This window comes from Rhipicephalus sanguineus, chromosome 10 (assembly GCF_013339695.2).
Source record: "Rhipicephalus sanguineus isolate Rsan-2018 chromosome 10, BIME_Rsan_1.4, whole genome shotgun sequence".
Taxonomy (NCBI): Eukaryota; Metazoa; Arthropoda; class Arachnida; order Ixodida; family Ixodidae; genus Rhipicephalus; species Rhipicephalus sanguineus.
In genome coordinates, this window is record NC_051185.1 from 152038898 (window position 1) to 152056808 (window position 17911).

The window sequence follows — 17911 nt, forward strand, 5'->3', positions numbered from 1 at the left end:
GTTTCAGCCATCGCTCTTACCAACTGTTCAGTATGACCCGATCACAATAGATCACAACTTGCTTCTTTGAACTACTAAGCGTTCCTTGCCTACAGCGGTGATTTCATTGTAACTAGCATTACTATTTTTATAGTATGTCGAAGAGAATAAACCCACAAGAGAATTGTTTAATTGAGTGTTGGAGAGCAAACTCACCTGAATTAAATGCTTTCATTTTCTTGGCTGGAGGGAACCCATCGACAACAAGAATGGTTTGGTATTGATAAAATGCTCAGTTTATTACAGAAGGTACAATATAAATACGAACGCCTTTTGACACACAGGAAGATTTACAGAAAGACTTGCAGAAAAATATTTTTCTTTCACAAGTGATGTTTCACTGCCGGCAGCTGTAAACACAACACAAATAGCATAATGGCTCCCGTTCCCATCATATGGAAAAACAGCAAGTAAGCATACTTTCCTCATTGAACATTTATTATTTTAAGTAGTGTTTTTCTGCCACCTTCAAAGTAGGTTGTAAGGAATGTGTAGCTGAAGCAGTGTCACTTTCACTATTTAACAACGTCAAAATGTTGACGTTGTTACTACTCAAACAATAGAACGCTACTCAATCAATAGAACTGTTTTACCTCAATTACGCAGAGTACGGTCTCATTATAAAGGATTATCAGGCGAGCTTCACTTGATTTCAGACCTAAAGTTCTGCGATGGTCAACATACGCCATGGCATTGTGTTTATCCTTAGCGATGCTTAGTTATTTGCATAACTTCGAAGAAAATATAAGTGCATGTATAGCCTCATTGTGTTGTTGCTGATTGCTTGCTCTAATGTACCACACTATAGATTATGTTATTACTAAGCCAGACTACGGTGTTCGCGTAATTTTGTTTTACATTTTCTTTGCACGCAAACCTCAGTTCATAGTGCATTCTCAGTGCTTTTGTCACATGGCTTCGAAAAACATATTTTCTACGATAAGGTGGCCACCTTAAAATAAATGTTAGTCGCAGATTACCGTACTGTTAGTGTGCTTATTAGGCTTGCGTCTTTAAGTCAGCTGTATTTGCATAAATAACCAATACGTCATCTTAAATTTTCAGAGCAATCCTTAAGCAACCTACGCCACATTATGAAACAATCTCGGATATTTTCTTGCATTTTTGTCAAAGGTGCTTGTTCAGCAATAGCGACACTGCTTCTTGTCATGATTGTGTTGATGATAGCGGTTTATTCTGGTGCATATCGTGTCAGCCTGCAGGTAAACCCTTTCACCAAATAAACTGGAATGCCAAGTAGTCTAGAGTAACAACTTTCCGATGATATGTTTAAAGACTTTTCGTGCATGAAATATCAGATCCAATGCTTGCGACGCGTTAACTGCTGTCTTTCAGCGTCTAGCTCGAGGAAGTATGGTGTGGCGTTTATCAAGCATTTTTGCCTTAAATAACATCAAAATGACGATGCTTGAAGAACTGAATTAATACATAGCCGGTAAATTTATCTTCCAGGGAATCCAGCCGAATGTACAGGGTTACACCTAGTGAACGTTCATTTAAAAATGTTTTCAGAAAAATGTGTTGCATGCTATTTTGTATTTTCTTCGTACACAAGGACGATGATATGGACAGAAGTGCGCTACTTTCACCAGCACGGCAATGGTAACAAACACTGTCTGTACTATCGAAATTTGACTTGACATCGAATTCTCATGAAAAGAAAAGAACCGTGCCTTTTCACACATTAAAACAGCCTAATAAGAGCGTTAAAACGCCAGATTTTTTTAAATTTTATTTTGTGTGTGTCGCCCTGTCGCCACAAAAATATGCCCACTTGCGTACTACACTACAAGGTGCACAAATGAAGAGCGGCGTAATACATTATGTACCAATAATTGTCCGATTGACGCTCTTGCAGCGCATGAAAATTTGATGTCAAGCGATCAGTGTAATGATAATTGTAACGAGAAAAAATGGTATGTATGGGTAATGAGGCAGGAGATTATACACAAACGGTTGAATGGAATGTTGCAGTACAGTAACATAGAAAGTAAAACACAATGTGCAGTGTACATGTATAAGTGTTCTCATACAAAAGTCATCGAAGAAAGCTTGAATCAAACATAGAGGGACGCATGTAAGCCTCGTTTTTTATAAATTTTGCTGGCATGTGTACGTTCCGTGATACGCGAAGCCTTCGCTCCCCGTGTATGCAGTTCTCGACTCAGCTCTGGAATGTCAAGGTAACGTGTGTGAAAGGACATGTACATGGGAATTACAAAGAAATTCGAACAGCGCTGCGCGCTGTTTTCATCACGCTCTGACCTTGGTGGCAACAAAAAGGTGCTAGAACGATTCTTAGTTGTACCATGAATGGCCCTAGTGGCTTTTTGTTACCATCCAGGCTACAACCGCTTGAATAGCAATGAAAAGCTGCAGAGCATATAGAAGCTGCTGTGTTCGCGTTTCTTTCCACCGCCGCTGTACATGCGAGAGGCGTGGTGCACGGCGATATATACCATGCGTGTGCCTGCATATATGCCAATATATACGCCTGTGCTTGTCAATTTACGCAGAACAAGGCATTGCTCATTTTGGGGCAAAGAAGACACCATGTTCAATTAATGGTGCGAAGTCGTGATTTTGATACAAGCTTCATATAAGTGGTAAGCTGATCACAAGCCATAAAGGCCCTACTGTGCGCTTCATCAGACTCTCCGACGATAGTTTTAGCATTTTACATTTGCTCAGGTAGCTCACGAGACGGTTATTAATAAAATAAAGCTTTTGCTCCTTGGGATGAACGGGTTGAGCAAATGTTTGTAACAAGCCAAAACACGTTGCGTATAAAAATGTCGCTTGAAGTCCTTACTGCTGTGAACTTCACCAGGAGAGTGAAGACATCTTGTGAAAAGGACCGGGTGCATTTTCCTATAGGCCTGTTGTTAGTTAGCATGGCATCATTTGTTATTCGAATATCACGAAAAAATTGAAAGATGCTCATGACAGTCACTGCACACAAGACACGAAACTACGACACTACTTTCTTGTGTTTTGTGACTTGTCTGGGCTGACCATCATGAGTATGTTCCTTCAAGCCCAATTTGCTGCATTCAAAGATAAAATTGTGGCTGTTCTGATTACCAGGCGATACTCGCGCTACAAAAATGTACACTGCTTAAATAAATTGTTGCGCCAATCAGTAGTTAAAACATTCATTCAACAATCAGGGCAAGAAACGCTACTCAAACAATAGAGCTACTTTACGTCAATGACGCGCACTTTCTGAACAGCTCAATCGATGAGCGAACTATGCCTTAAATTGTATTGACCAAATATGCATCAGTAATTTGTTGCTGACATTTTCCATAGCCATACTACGTTTGACATAGTTCCTGATTATGTTGTATGCATTGTTCTATCTTATGTGCAAGCATACCGAATTCACCCGTATCTTTGGTTGCGTGATGCACTGAATGTAACACCAATGTTTAAGAGCTTACAGCGTCATGTGAAATTAAGTGGCAGAAGCGCAAAAGCAGATTTGCCTAGAAGGCCACCTGGAGTAATAGTACTGTGCTTGAGAACCGCGCTGGCAAATGCTGAACTCTGAAAGGTCTTGTTCAGATAATCATTCGGTATTAACCTTGGTGTCATCGCGCTCAGCGGGGCCACATGGTTGAAAAAAAGGGAAGGAAACTTTCATTAAGAAGCATAAAAGACATTGTTTGTTCGCCTTGGTCAACCAGTGGGGCGCCTGAAAACATCGACAACTTTTGTGTCTAACGTTCGTCTTAGGATGTCTTTTTTTTTTGTTTGCCTGCTAGCGTAGTCTACCTTGTCATCTACGATGTTCGTGTTTTGTGAAACGTACGCTATGTGGTATTCACTTCTTCACGGCTTGTTTTTTTCCGTTAGAGGAACCTTTGCCGAAGTTCTTCCTTGTTCCCTTGAGTGTGCGTACCGCAGGTTCGAGCAGACCCAATTGACGCGCTCGTTGGCGTTCTTGGATCTTCTGCCTTAACGTTAGTAGTGTCGATGGACTAGCCCCGGTGCCGTGCTTGACGTGCTTGCCCGTAAGCGCACGCGGGGCCCTTTTGCGCATCCCGCAGTTGTACGACTCCAGATGGTTCCCAGCTGCAGCTCCTAGTTCGTCTTGCTCCTCGAGTGGTTCCAGCCCAGGCGTCACGGAGGAGGTCAACGTCACCGGCGCCAGAAGTGGATTTGGCATCACACCGGACGCAGCTATTCCCTCGAGGTGCCGCTTCAGGAGCTCGTGCTCGTGTAGCCGTTGCATAATCTGGGTGTAGTAAGCGTATATGCTTAAAGGAAGTGCGGCGGGCGCCAAATGTCGCAGCTGCTGCAACAGTGTCTCTTGCGGCGCCCTGGGGTCGCAGATTGGGGAACAGGGTCGTGAGCCCGGTTTCGAGATGGTTTCGATGCGAACTCGTGGTTGCTTGTAGTCAGCCTCGTCTTCATCTTTTGTGGAACCTCGTTCCGGAGTTGTTATTCCGCCTAGTATCCTTCTTTTCAGCGTCAGAGATGGTGATCGCTGATCCCGGGGCGGCGGAGAGGACATCGAAAGTTCCTCGTTGCTGGCAGGTTTAATAGCGCCACTGTTGAGGCGGTTCTGTATTTCGCTATCAGACTTGCAGCGTGCTCGCATCAGTCGCTCTACGAGGCTCTCACTGGTGATCTCGAAGAGCTTTGAGCAGCTAGCTGCCCTCTTGACTGCCTGGTCTTGGTAGTGGTTGTGCTTGTCATTGCTCTCGGTTTCAGGAATGGACGACTTGTTTGATGATAAATCCTCGGGAGTATCATTCTCGTGCCTTTGCTGCTGAGCTGATAGTGCACGCGACTCGAGAAATCGGATGAGTGTAGGGTTAGAGTCCTTGTCTGTGCGGTACGGGCCACTCATGAGAGGACTACGTGTTTGTGACTCAGGTCTGGTTTCCTCTTTCCTCAAGTCCAACAAATCGTTCCCGGGGCTTCCTTCGTTTCGGCCACGGCACGCGCAAGCGCAGTGATTTTCCTTGTTATCTTGACACGGTTTGTCCGCTGAGCCAGGGTCATCGCTTACTCTTGTCATAATATTTGTCGTTGAATTCTGTTCACCGACATCCATGAGGCGTGCGCTGAGTTCCGAATGCCTTCTGACGCCATGTTGGAAAGCCGCAGCGACGGCAGGTGTCGGCAAAGCGTTCAGCAGTATCTTTTGCCAGGCATGATTGAGCGCCACCGGGTGAATAGGGCGTCGCCGCACTGCAGTCATAGTCTCCCCTTCTTCACATTCCTCCTCGCCTGAGTGGTAGTCAGGGCTTTTAGGCGACTTCTTACGCAAGTCCATGGGAAAGTCATAGTAGCCATTATCATCGGTATCATCTCGACACAGGTCGCTCTCTGGAGTGGATGACGACGAACACGATTTAGGCCTGAGCAGGACATCGCCCTCGCAGGACTCCTGCTTCATAGCGTCACCACACGGGCCTCTCCTTGTCGTCTGGGTTAGTCGCCTTTCTTCTTCTTGCGAAGCGTAACCACACCTTCCCAAGTCATCCTGGCTCAGTAGACCCTTCTTCAGCAGATGAAAGTGCGCTTCTTTGCGTTTTCAGTTGTGGGTACCACAGAAGCCAATGGAAGATGCGATCAGAGGGCAGAGGAGGTAGCAGTCAGGCCTCATGCTTGAAGATTGTCTGTCAAACGCTAAAACCTGCACGAAAAACAACAACAAAAAAAGAACATGAGTTGTTTACAAGCGTGAAATGTGGTTCTTATTCGCGACATGTATAAATAAAATTTTGATGACTATGGCAACAATGCCAACTGTGAGAACCATTATTATTCATGGAGTCCTTCACTAATACTGTTATCAGCCAAACAGTTGACAGTACTCAGCAGATCACATAGCCTCAAGAGAATCAATCTCGTTTTGCGTTGCGAGCTCAAGATGCGGTGAAAGGGGCGTTTGGCACACATCTTGACGTTACAATCACGAAAGTGCAAAGGCGTGCTTGCTGACGTCGCGGCAATATTTCAGGCAGCAATTATTATTTGAATGACCGTCTCTCGTACACCGTAATAACGTTACAGTGATCTACGAAGTGCTTTCAGGATCGCACTCGAATGATACATAAACGCTTCAGGTATTTTTTTTCTGCCGGATCTGTGTTCCACAGACGGCAAGTCATTCATATATTATTCTTCTTTCGTACTTCGCCTAGGTCAAGGTTCACATCGTTTGCGCAGTTGCATCGAGTAGGCCCTCAGAGGGTACTGGCTCGACTTCAAAATGATCAATCAACAATCTGTGGTAGAACACACTGTTGCTGGAGCTACATGAGAGTGCAGAAGCATAGAAAAGCCGCCTGAAAGCCTGAAAGCAAAAAGCAGTTTAACTGTGCGTCTTTTACAGTGGCAATCGCATCATTGATAAAGTTTACGATGTATCACTTAACAGTCTTGCGCACATGCGATTCGATCTTAAATAGTGAAAAGAGATCCTATGTCACAAGGCTTCCTTTGAGCAGGTTGCTGCCTATTGGGCAGTTTTTGGAAAAGAAGCTTCAGGCAGTGCTTACTGAAACAGGCCATTGTCATATACGGCTTCCTATATAGGGCGTGTCGTGGTGCTTCGCTTAAATTCGTATATTTTAGGACATGGTTCCTTACAAGAATGCGGAGCCGCTAGTGCATAAATCGTCCCTGCTGATAGCGCCTTGAGCTGAGTATTCCAAGCACAATAACAAAGTGGACATTTGGGCTAGCTGGCATGTATTCATCTGGGTGGAAAATGCGCTCAGACATGCACGGATGAATGAAAGGAAGAACGACACTGGTCGCAGGTGTTCACCACTGTGTGCACCTCCAGTGAGCTGCGAATTTATTTCATTTGATATCCTTCAGGCTCCGCAGAGCATTACACAGACTTACTTTGCTTCTATAAAACTGGCTAGTGCCGTGTGCGACCATATGATGAAGCATTGAATGCTGGACCGGTATTTTCTGTACTTAGTTTTACTCGATTGTCTGCATTCAGCACGTCTAACTGCTCGGCATGATTGTAGCCACTGCCGCATGGTAATGAATGCTTAACCTCTAAAAAAAAGCGCTGAAGGATTCATAACTTGTACTTTGATGGCTCCTCGTGAGGTGGGCTGGAGCAACAACTAAATCCATTTTTTTCCAGAATTAATGCGTTACTGCTAGGAAGGCTACTCCAGAATGAGCTTCGTATTGCGCGTAGGAGAGATCTTAGGAGCAGTGACAGCGACAGACACGGTTACTATTTGTTAATCGTGTTAAAATCATCATGTGCCATTGCAACCTATTCAAGCCATGCTGCAGATTACCGCGACAGCGTAGTCTTGCCGTTTTACAGTGATTAATAGTTCGCGGACATCATACCATCATTATGTTTTTAGCACTCGAGACTCCGGGTTAATAGCGTGACTGCTAATGAACAGTGACATGTATTTATATGCAAGTGTAAACAGGGACCCTTCCGTTCGGGTAAGTGCGTAGGTATGAGTGGTACAAACAATTAGCAGCACATAACCAAAGCTCTCAATAAGCAGACTGAAAGAACAGAACATGGCTTTATCAAAGACGCAATAACACAGTGCAGTCGAAGTAGCTCCTGGCTGTTTTTAGGCCTCCTGGAATACAGTTCCGTGAATGTCATTTGAGTAGGACAGAGTGCTGGGCCACTGAGACTTGAATTTGGACAAAGTGATACTAACGCAATTGAAAGACGGACACAAAGAAGAGGCAGACAAGGACATGCGCTTCGGCAAAAGAATCGCTCCCATTTCCGTCACGGCAGCGAGAAACAAAGACCTGACCTACCGTGCTTAAACTCACTGTGCTATTGCCTGCTCGGAAGGATACGCACGTTTTCTTGGAGCAGACTCTTTGAAAGCGGGCCTAGCGAATTTCCGCGAGAAAGGTAAGGACTTTCTTCAATGAACACTGAAATGACTTGGTTTAATTCAGAGCCAAGTACATGCTATTTTATCCGAAGCACAGCAGCCGGACGTTAGGCGCATAAGAGGAGAAGCTTGAGAGTGTCCACGACATCTAAGCTGACCCGAACAGTCACGGGGAGAAGACCCATGTTACGTTTGCTTCCGCCCCGCACATACAGAGGATTTTCGTGAGGATCGGATCATACAGGGCCACATCGCGCAATGCACTCCGCAGGAGATACGACCGGGGGTGACTCCCCCAGTATGAGTTTCCGAAATGCTAGAAAGGACGATTGAACAGATAGATATTATTAACAATACAGCGAGGGCGACGTGGCGTTTACTCGAGGGAGACCGGTCAACAACCAAATCGGGCGAACATAAGCCCGTTCGCGTGAGATGGCAACAGTGTAGACGCTGTTCTTCACCGAACTTGTCTGTGAGATTATAACACTTCCTGCTGCTTCTTCCTAGGGCAGGGCAATGACAGCTATTTATAAGCTGTGTTGGAATCCTCATGAAATAGAAATACGAGCATAATATTTACACTGACTGACGTGAGTGTTAATGTAGTGCTTTCGTTTGCGACACCACGGAAGACACTCCCAGTGCCTATATACGAGCACTCGTTTTAGTCGTCTGAGAAATTGTTAGATAATATCTGAAATACAAAAACAGTTATATAAGACGAAGACAACACAAATTTCAGTGTGTAATGCAAAATATACCACTGCGGTTTAACTGTCTGTCCTGCAAAAGCGCGCGTCGCACCACAACAAAGATCAATACCTTAAAACGTTGGCCAAGCTAGAAGCAAGCTGCTTCATAGACCGTACAGTTCTCGCGTATTTCCTGGGGCGTTATCTAGGTGATGCGCAACCGTTTGCTGCTGATCACGAGCCGTTTCGTCGTTGTATGGGGCTGTATGAGGAGAGTAGAGCGTTCTTTGTACCATATGACGTCCAGTATCAAGCGCTTGTACTTTCTGCGCTTGCTATGCATCACTAGCTAGTAGCTTCCCTGGAACGTTGAGTCGAGTGGCATCGGCACAGCATCTTTCACCTTCATTCTAGCGGTTGTCAGTGCCTGTTGCGGCAAATCACAGGTTAATATTTTTGTTGTTGTTGTTATGAATATTATTATTATTATTATTATTAATTTCAAAATACACTGCCTACGTTGTGAATTGCTGTATGTGAATTGTACTTATTGTTTTTCTATTGTTCTCGAGCTGTGTTATTGAAAAGGGGGCCTGTTGTCCTGTCTTTTTGTTTTTACATTTTGCCCTCGTTTTTCTTAGCATTTTTTTCTTGTGGACTGTCTTTATTGTATTGTTTTTTATTTGTCATTTTCTTGCGTGCGCCGGCACATAGGCCTTACGGTTGTTCCTGGGCACGTTAAGTAAGTTATTCATTCTTATTCTTCTGACTATGTGCTTTACCAGAACTCCTATAAAACCTCTAGCGCGGTACATTTCTCGAATGTTTTTTTTCATCCGATCTGCTTCATATGAGGAGGAACAGGAGCTGTGACGCATGAAGCGATCATGAATGCCGCGAACATCGTCAGGGTTCACATGACCGTTCAGAATGGCCTCTGTGTCCACCAACGGAGGCCACCGCTTTGACTGCGAAATAGGTGTGTCTGGTGAATTACAACAGAAAGGTTTGCAGCGCTGTGTAGCAGAATACTTATTCCTTATCAGGGGTAGGTATACTTGTCAGCACGTACAGTCGTCAGCAAGCTTAACTCGAACGCTCCGCAGCGTGTCCTGAAACAATTTGATTGACGCCAGCGCCACGTAGCTTTGGCTTTTCTTGCCGAGATGTTACCACTGCATGCCGACATACTATCCAAGCATACCGAGGCATTATCTCGGCAACAGCGCCCAGCGCTTCGCGGCTGGCATCAGTCAAAGCAGTCCAGTCCACGCTACGCAGCGTTCGAGTTAAGCTTGCTGACGACTGTGCAGTCATGGAATGGCCGCGTGGCACATTGACCGCGGCCGAAGAAACAATTGCAAGTGTTGCTGACGCATTTGCTGTTCGCATTTCACAGCTGAAATTGTGGCGCAAAATATCAAAGGCGAGGCGCACTGCTGTTCTAAGAAAAGCCTATTACAATCACAAGGTTTCTCCTTTTTTGCAACGTTTTTGCGGCAAGTACAATCAAACTGCATGCCCTTTCGACTGAGCAATAATGCCTTCTTAAGGGTTATGTTCGCTAGACAAATGTTTCCATGCCCTCTCTTGCGTCCACTGTACAGAATTGAATGCAATTCCCGGAAAGCGACACAGACGTCGACGTGGACGGTGCCGCAATGTGTCAATTTTATTGAGTCACTTGCTCACAGTCACATTCGTTGAGTGCTAACGAAACGTTGCAGATTCTTTCTGCTATTGCAATATAAAGAAAATACGGATATATCCCGTTTATCCTTTAGAAGCAGCAACCAATAAATACTTTTTTTGTTCAATATCCAGATAAATTATTCACCCACTTTCGCATTCCTCGCCCTCCCATTACCCGCTTGAACAGCTTAGATATTCGTTTCGTATTTTTATAAGTGAAATGTAATAACACAAAGGCATAATCGTGTTTTCACTCATGATGAGGCACATGGTTGTTGTTGGCTATAGTTAGAGTCCACATCCATATGGAAGAAAACACTGCACATGACAGCAGCAACATCCTTATTATAGTCAAAAGTAGGAAGACGCCGACCAAAAACACTTAAAAAAGAACAAAGACTTTTCGGCTCCCGCACGGGGACCTTGTTCACAAATTATTGTGAACAAGGCCCCCGTACGGGAGCCGGAACGTCTTTGTTATTTTTTAAGTGTTTTTGGTCGGCGCCTTCTTATTTTTGACCCTGATTGTTCCCGACCAGACGATGTTTCGTCAAATTCTTGATTTCATCATCCTTATAGACTTAATAAAATGCCGAATGGGGAGAACTTTCGTGGCATTGGCACATAGTAATGCTGACGCTGTGAACGAATGCGCGAAGCAAGCCAACCACCAGATTATCTTGACAGTAATCTAGGAAAACGAAAAAATGTTTGTCAAAGCTGGCTGTTTCAATGCACAGTTAAGAAATTTCAGTGACCCTCTACCCCGCATACCATGGAAAACCCAACAAATCTCTTCATATATATGAAAAATGCACGAGAACTGCAAGCCTATCAGGAAAAGTTCAACTTAGCTTTAACGATGCAGTTAGTTGTTATGTGTTTAGCATTCAATCGCGCTCACAAGACCATTATGCTCAGCAAGGTAGGCATGTTTTATTTAATAAGCTATATTCGAACTCCTATTGATAGTTTGGGAGCTGTTATTTGTTAATTATTTAACGCAAAGAAGAGAAATAAGGACGAGAAATAAATAAGGGCGTACAGGTATTACTACATTCTGCTTTCCTTTCTAATTGTGCTTCATTCATTATAGCGTTCATTATAGCGAAGAAGTCACATAATTACGTCTTCTCGGTTTAGATCTCCAAGCAAACATCTCGTGATGATGAATGCTGTAGGGGAGAAATCATTATTGATTTCGGCTGTCTGGAATTCCTCAACGTGCGCTAAGTAGCATTTGTGCGTTTAGCGGCCATCCCTGTCCGTTACCTGCGGGATCGATGCCGCGAACAAATGCTCAGCGGCGTTATATAGCGGCGTCTTGCCATAGCAACCAAACAGCAACGGTCGCGGGAACGACCAAAGGTACAGCAGAAACGCGCAGGTTTATGTACATATGGAACCATTATCATGAAGCAAGACAAATTACGAGGCGACTGTTACGCGGTAACCTAACCAGCGTTATGCGTGCTCAAGATGATCGCTCCAACCTGTGCTGAATGCCTGTCTCCTCGATCAGTCCTTAGGCTACAATAGTACCTTGCTAGGTCAAACAGAGCTGTCATGACGCACCGGGCTGCAAAGCACAGTTGGAGGTAAAAATGTGTTGCCTATGTGTTTATCAGAACGGAGATGCTGGAGCACAAAAATTTTACAGCAAATTGAACTGTAGTACTAGTATCGCGAACTTCATCGCAAGGGAATACACGGAGTAGAAAAAAAAATCACAGGGTCCCTTGTGAATTCACCGCAGACGACTCGAAGGCGAAAGCCGTCTTTTCCTTCTCACTCGATGTATTAGGGAGCCTACATGAACAGCCGGCCATGAAGGCTTCTTGGATGTATTTATCCTCCCCGCCACCCTCCGAAAGCTTTGTGCACCTTGCGCGGTTTCACGCTTCCTCCAAGATCAGAGGAACTTCACCTAGTTTTGCACTGCCTCCGTGATCAGCGAGCCTTTGACCAAGCTACGATGTCATGTGATGACGGTGTAGGCGTATGCGACATGAGCGAAGGAAGGAGACGGCTGAACCAGAATCGACGCCAGCAGGGAACACGAGCCGTGGCTTCACGTGTCACTGCGAAGCGCCGTCTTTATTTTCTTCTCTTGGGGTCGCGCGCTCTCCGGTTTTGTTCGCCGCCCAAAGGAGGGCAGTACAACGGCATTATGTGGCTTTAAAGGCCAACTCCGGCGATTTTTTGGCCATATCAAGGTAATTGTGCTTTTATGTTCCTGAGACGCTCCTGTCACGGGCCCGATAGCAAGAATACTCGGCAAATTGGAGAATAATTTTAAATAAACAAAAAAGCGCAACACCGAAACCGAAACCCAACCGGGCATACTGTCTTCGCGTGACGTATAAGTCGGCAAAAACCGGAAATCATGCAAGGTATGCCGGTCCCGCCAACGCACAGTATGAAAGCTGCGAAAGCGGCGAAGATCAGACGCTCAGGGGAAAGGTGACTTCGTCGGAAATATATCTTGTGTGTGACTGACCGTGCCACGTGCACAAGCTCCTCGGAGCTGTCGGAAAATGACAGCTGCAATTCCGACGCATTTTGACGCCAACTAAAATCGCCATTCCATTCCTCTTCGATGAAGTGGAACACATACCTGTTAAGTTCTTTGCTTGCGTGGTTGTGCATTCCACCGCCAGATGGCGCCAACTGTCCAGACGGCTTAAGTTTGTGGGGCCGCGATCGGGTAAAATGCTATCGCTGAGAAGTTTGCGGACTAACTGAAGCTTCTTAATATTGCTATGGGAAGAATGCATAATTTTGGCATTAGCGGCGTTCAACATCGCGTTGGTAGGGACGAAGGAATTTAATATAAGCCGAGTACGAGCCACCTTTCGCACAAACGTTACTAGACTAGGCCACGTTGTTTTGCACGACGCGCAGCTCACCGTATATCGATAGAGCCGGTCACGGTGCCCTCTGTATATGTTACGGAAAGTGTTACCGTACCGTAATGTTCACGCATGTGCATACTTTAGCCGGCACGGTATTGCCGCATTTCCCGTGCGGTAAACCGGCATTAGCTAAAACACTCTAATATAAAGACGCAGGGTAATCGCTAGGTGCTAGTGTTTCGTGACTGCCAACGGGGAATCGTGTGCAGCCCACAACGCAACACCACTTGCCAGCCATCGCACGCACTACCACAAGGAAGTGAAATTCACACGCTTAGCCAACGAAGCGCTGGCCAAACACACCCGACCGTTGCCTTGCGGATAGCCGACGCTCTAGCGGCCCCTCGGTTCCGTCACTTCCGCTTTGCCAAAAATGACGTAACGCACACAATGTTGCCAATAATTCTGGGAAGCGAGGTGGGGAGAGTCGGGGCAGTCAATAAAATTCATTTGTAATGAATGTGCGCGTCTCTCCAGCTTGTAATTTGGCATAAATAACGGGAACGTGAAAAGGAGCGTGCCCAGCGAATTTTATCGATAGCCACTGACCTCGAAAAATCGCCGGAGTTGGCCTTTAAGTCACATGACGTCACGCCAGACTTCTTGACGTCATGATACGTCATATGGTGACGTCATGACGTAATAATGCTTTTTTGCACCACTGGATCGTCCCGACGCCAAAGGACGTGAGACGCCACCGACGACGCGGGACGCCGACGGTCAAATTTCGTGTTTAGTGAGGCATATAAGGCTTTCACCTTAGTAAATCTGTTTGGCAGTATTATGGCGCACACATTCGAATGGCAGCCCAAACTACACGTAAGACCACGCAGATAAAGGCGTCAAAGCGCTTTTTCATTTAAGTGCACCAGCACCAGTGTCACTCTTGTTTCTCTACCAAGCATATCCGGTAGATCACTTACTTCGGTTTTCCGAATATTAAAGTTAGTGGCAACTCATTTGTGGCAATGCAAATGAGGCTCACCATTTACTCTATCTTTACACCGCCGAGAGTGTAAGTGCACGACAAAGTTCGATGAATGCGCAGTGTTGTACCGGGATAAAAATGAAGAAACGCACCTGATGATTGAGGCATGGCATATCGAGAATAGTGATAGCGCATGCGTGAGCCAATCGTCCATTAACCTGCATAAAGATGAAATCAACTACTACCTTAACATTTATCTTCCACGTAGACTCCCACGCGTGCCGATTTGATAGGTTTGCCTATTGCATAGGCATGCGCAGATAAGTTTTCGTGTCTTCTTTCTTTTCCGCCGCTGTGCGTCTCTTCAGTCGTTAGTCAGGCGTTTGTGGTGTCCTGAATTCTTTATTGTGTCCGTGTTAGCAAGCCCTGTCTTTTTGGAACAAATACTCACCAACTAGCTCAGCTCTCTGTTATTCTAGGCTTCAAGAAAGCTGTTTGCAAAAATATAACTGGTACGAAATCGATGGTTTTTGTTGAAATTGACACTTATATGGACAGCTATGATATCGGAGCATAAGTTTACTTAAGATAATAATCCGCTAACTGTCCCAATTATTGATGCAAACGCATTTAATTAGGAAAGAGCAGACGGTTTTCTTCTGATCAGCGGGGATCGTTGGGGCACCTGGCAGAGGAGAGCTCAACCACGCGCCTCTTTCCACATGGCCTTTAAAATCCGCTTCGCCAGCGCGACGAAACACAAAGATAGCCCAAGGAGTACACGAGCCCCACACCAATGCCGATGTGCGAGCGCCACTACCGGACAACCACGTAAATGTTTACGGTCGCCTACAATTTTCATATAAAGACGAGTCTTTCTTGGGGAACTTAAACGCAGAAATTTTGGTCTGTCTGTCCTTCTTTCTCTTTGTCTGTCTGTCACCCGATTCAACCACCCGACCAAAGTTGAACCACTTGCTTACCGCCCACCCAGCTTGAACTGGTACGGCTGTTCATACTTGTGAACGTTGTCGATCAAAAAGTAAATATTACGCATATCTGAAGAGCACCATCACTAGGTAAGAATTAGGTGGTGTGTTCCTTTATTGGAAAATGCATAGATACGTAATTCTAAAGACCCTAGTTTCTTAAGCTGCGCTGAAAATACGACGCGCCGACGAAAGCCCTCTGCCACGGAGGAAGGAAAGAACTTTCCTCCTCCGTGCCCTCTGCACAAGCTCGTTTCCCGACGTATTGCCAGATAGCGCCCATATCTCACGCAGCGTAGAATTACTGCATATGCTACCTTTAGGTAGCAGAATTGCGCATCTATCTTCCAAACGGCGCAAGCAACCATGCGTTGCGAAGACGCTGACGCTGGGGCTAAGTTTTGTATTTCTCGATGGCGCCGCTGCAGCGAACTGGATTGACGCTAGTCATTCACATTAAAGTGAATCACCGGTCTTTGACAAGCCAGACATGTCGACCGGTGACCCGGTAGGCATGTCGCCTGCAAAAACGAATTTAGACTTCGCGACAGAGCCATGGTTGCTAGCCAGACCTATGCGCAACTCTCCTACCCAAAGGTCGCATATACAGTAACTCTAGCGCAGCGCTCCTTTATCGTCTTTCGACGACCTTTGCAGCAAATCACGCAGATACGCGCCAATTTTTTCGGCGGTGTTGCGAGAAGTTCGCGCTGCAGTTCTGCCTTTCAGCCGACATTACCAAGATTCCGTACTATTTCCATAGTGCAAAACCAGAACGCAAGGATATAGTCCCAGAGATACCAACCGCTACATTGTACAATTAATAAAAGTCCGTGAACGAGACGACTAAAGCAGCTCAGAGAAATGCGAATACTGTAAACCATTGGCCGGCGTATTCGTGAATGCTCACAATGGCGCTTAAAATGTCAGGCATAAAATAGGAGTTGTGTTGCCCCCTTTAAGGTAATAGCCGTAGATTTACATGAGTTGGTGGCCTAGTAGGTGTCAAAAGAAATTGTCCGAAAAAAGAAAAGCCAAGCAATAAAAGCGAGACCCGAGGCGTGCGTTGCTGTGCGCTCACTTCGTCTATGCGAAAAGCTGTGTGTTCACTTTGCCTGCAATAACCTGAATGTGAGGAGGTAACAAACAAGCATCAAGAGGACTTCAATCAATACGTTCAGGATAAATGTTAAGCCGTCTGGTCTAAAGTGCAAGTCCACAATTCCTGCAATCGATCGCTTTTTTCTAATTTCTTATTAATTTCGATCATTATATTTCAATACATTATTTCGAAGCTCACATGTTTTATTCTCGGCCAAGTTGGCAGTGTGGGTACGAGCCGTATTAGGGGGACAACATATCATCGTCATATCTAAAGATGAACACTTGAATTTCGAAATGAATTCATCTGTGAACTTGCGTATGTGTCTTAAAAGGGCCCTGCGACAGTTTCCAAGACCTCTTTGTTTTACATTTTTGGACTTGCGGGTTGCGTAGACTGAAGGCGGAGTAGATCACTGTAGCAAGAACGGCAGCATCAGGGACACGCACTCCGAAGTTATTCAGCCTAGACAATTCAAAATACAACGAAAAGGACGCCTACCCTCAACTCGATCTTCACGCGGACGCATGACCACTTTTCAGTCGCCGCTGATGCTGCAAGACAAGGCCAATAGAAGGAGCTGAACAATCCTACGCACGGGAAGCCCGTGCGCCATTTTGCCCTTTCTTTACAACGTATAAATGACGCCGTTGCGCAGTGGTGCACCAACTTCTTCGCGAGTGGGGGGGGGGGGGGGGGGGGGCAAGCAAGCCTTTTTCACTTCGTGAGAAATATATATATATATATATATATATATATATATATATATATATATACAGAGAGAGAGAGAGCTTAATTCGCACCCAATTTAATGTAATTTTGCAACTACAGAGAGAGAACATGCTAGCAGTGTTTAGTAACGTTATAGAAAAAGTACAGTCAGTTTGACGTAGCATGCACGCCTTGTGAACTTGTGCCTTCAATTACGAGTTATCAGTGGTTTCAATCCAGTTAGGACATTAAGAAATACGCGACTCACAGGAGATATCAATGACTTCCCCTGAAAGAGTTCGCGGGGGAAAGTAATAGCACCCCCCCCCCCCCCCACTGCCAACTTACGCCTCTAATCAATAAACAATCAGGTGGCGCATGAACGCTATTGCATTGAGATATGTGTGAATAAACTTGAGTATAAACGTAAGCCAATACAAGGCTGATATGAATTCTGAAGATGAATAGATATGACCATATGTCGTCAATAAAAGGTGGAGCTCCATAAGACTCACTCAACAAATATATTTTGCGCTCACGGCTCACTCGGACTCAGACTCAATAATATTTTCCTCAACCGGACTCACTTGTAGAGCAAGCATCTGCAACGCAGCGAGCGCGGAGCGTCGGCGTCGCGAGGCGAGAGAGGGGGGGGGGACGACTTTACCGATCGGCGCTTGCCCGTTGCCGATGGGGCGAGGTGGCTACATACTACTACTACAGAGGAGGGAATGACCCACACCCTAAGGAGCTTCGCCCCTAAAAAACATTCTGCAGAATGCATGGGATCTGCAGAATGTTTTTTAGGGGCGAAGCTCCTTAGGGTGTGGGTCATTCCCTCCTCTGTAGTAGTAGTATGTAGCCACCTCGCCCTATCGGCAACGGGCAAGCGCCGATGGCTTCCGCCGCGGTGGGCCGCTGCCTTGCGCAGCCCCAGCCTCGGCGACCAAC

The 17911-nt window shown here is 45.6% G+C and overlaps 1 protein-coding gene across 1 annotated transcript in view; it reads right to left on the reverse strand.

The window, feature by feature from the left end:
• Positions 1-275: 275 nt before the first annotated feature.
• The window catches only part of LOC119372599 (uncharacterized), a 28655-nt gene continuing 11019 nt past the window's right edge, over positions 276-17911 (reverse strand). The window contains exon 2 of the mRNA XM_037643079.2: positions 276-5710. Within this exon, the coding sequence (XP_037499007.1) occupies positions 3887-5470 (1584 nt within the window). The 5' untranslated portion in view covers positions 5471-5710 and the 3' untranslated portion in view covers positions 276-3886. The remainder of the gene's footprint in view (positions 5711-17911) is intronic.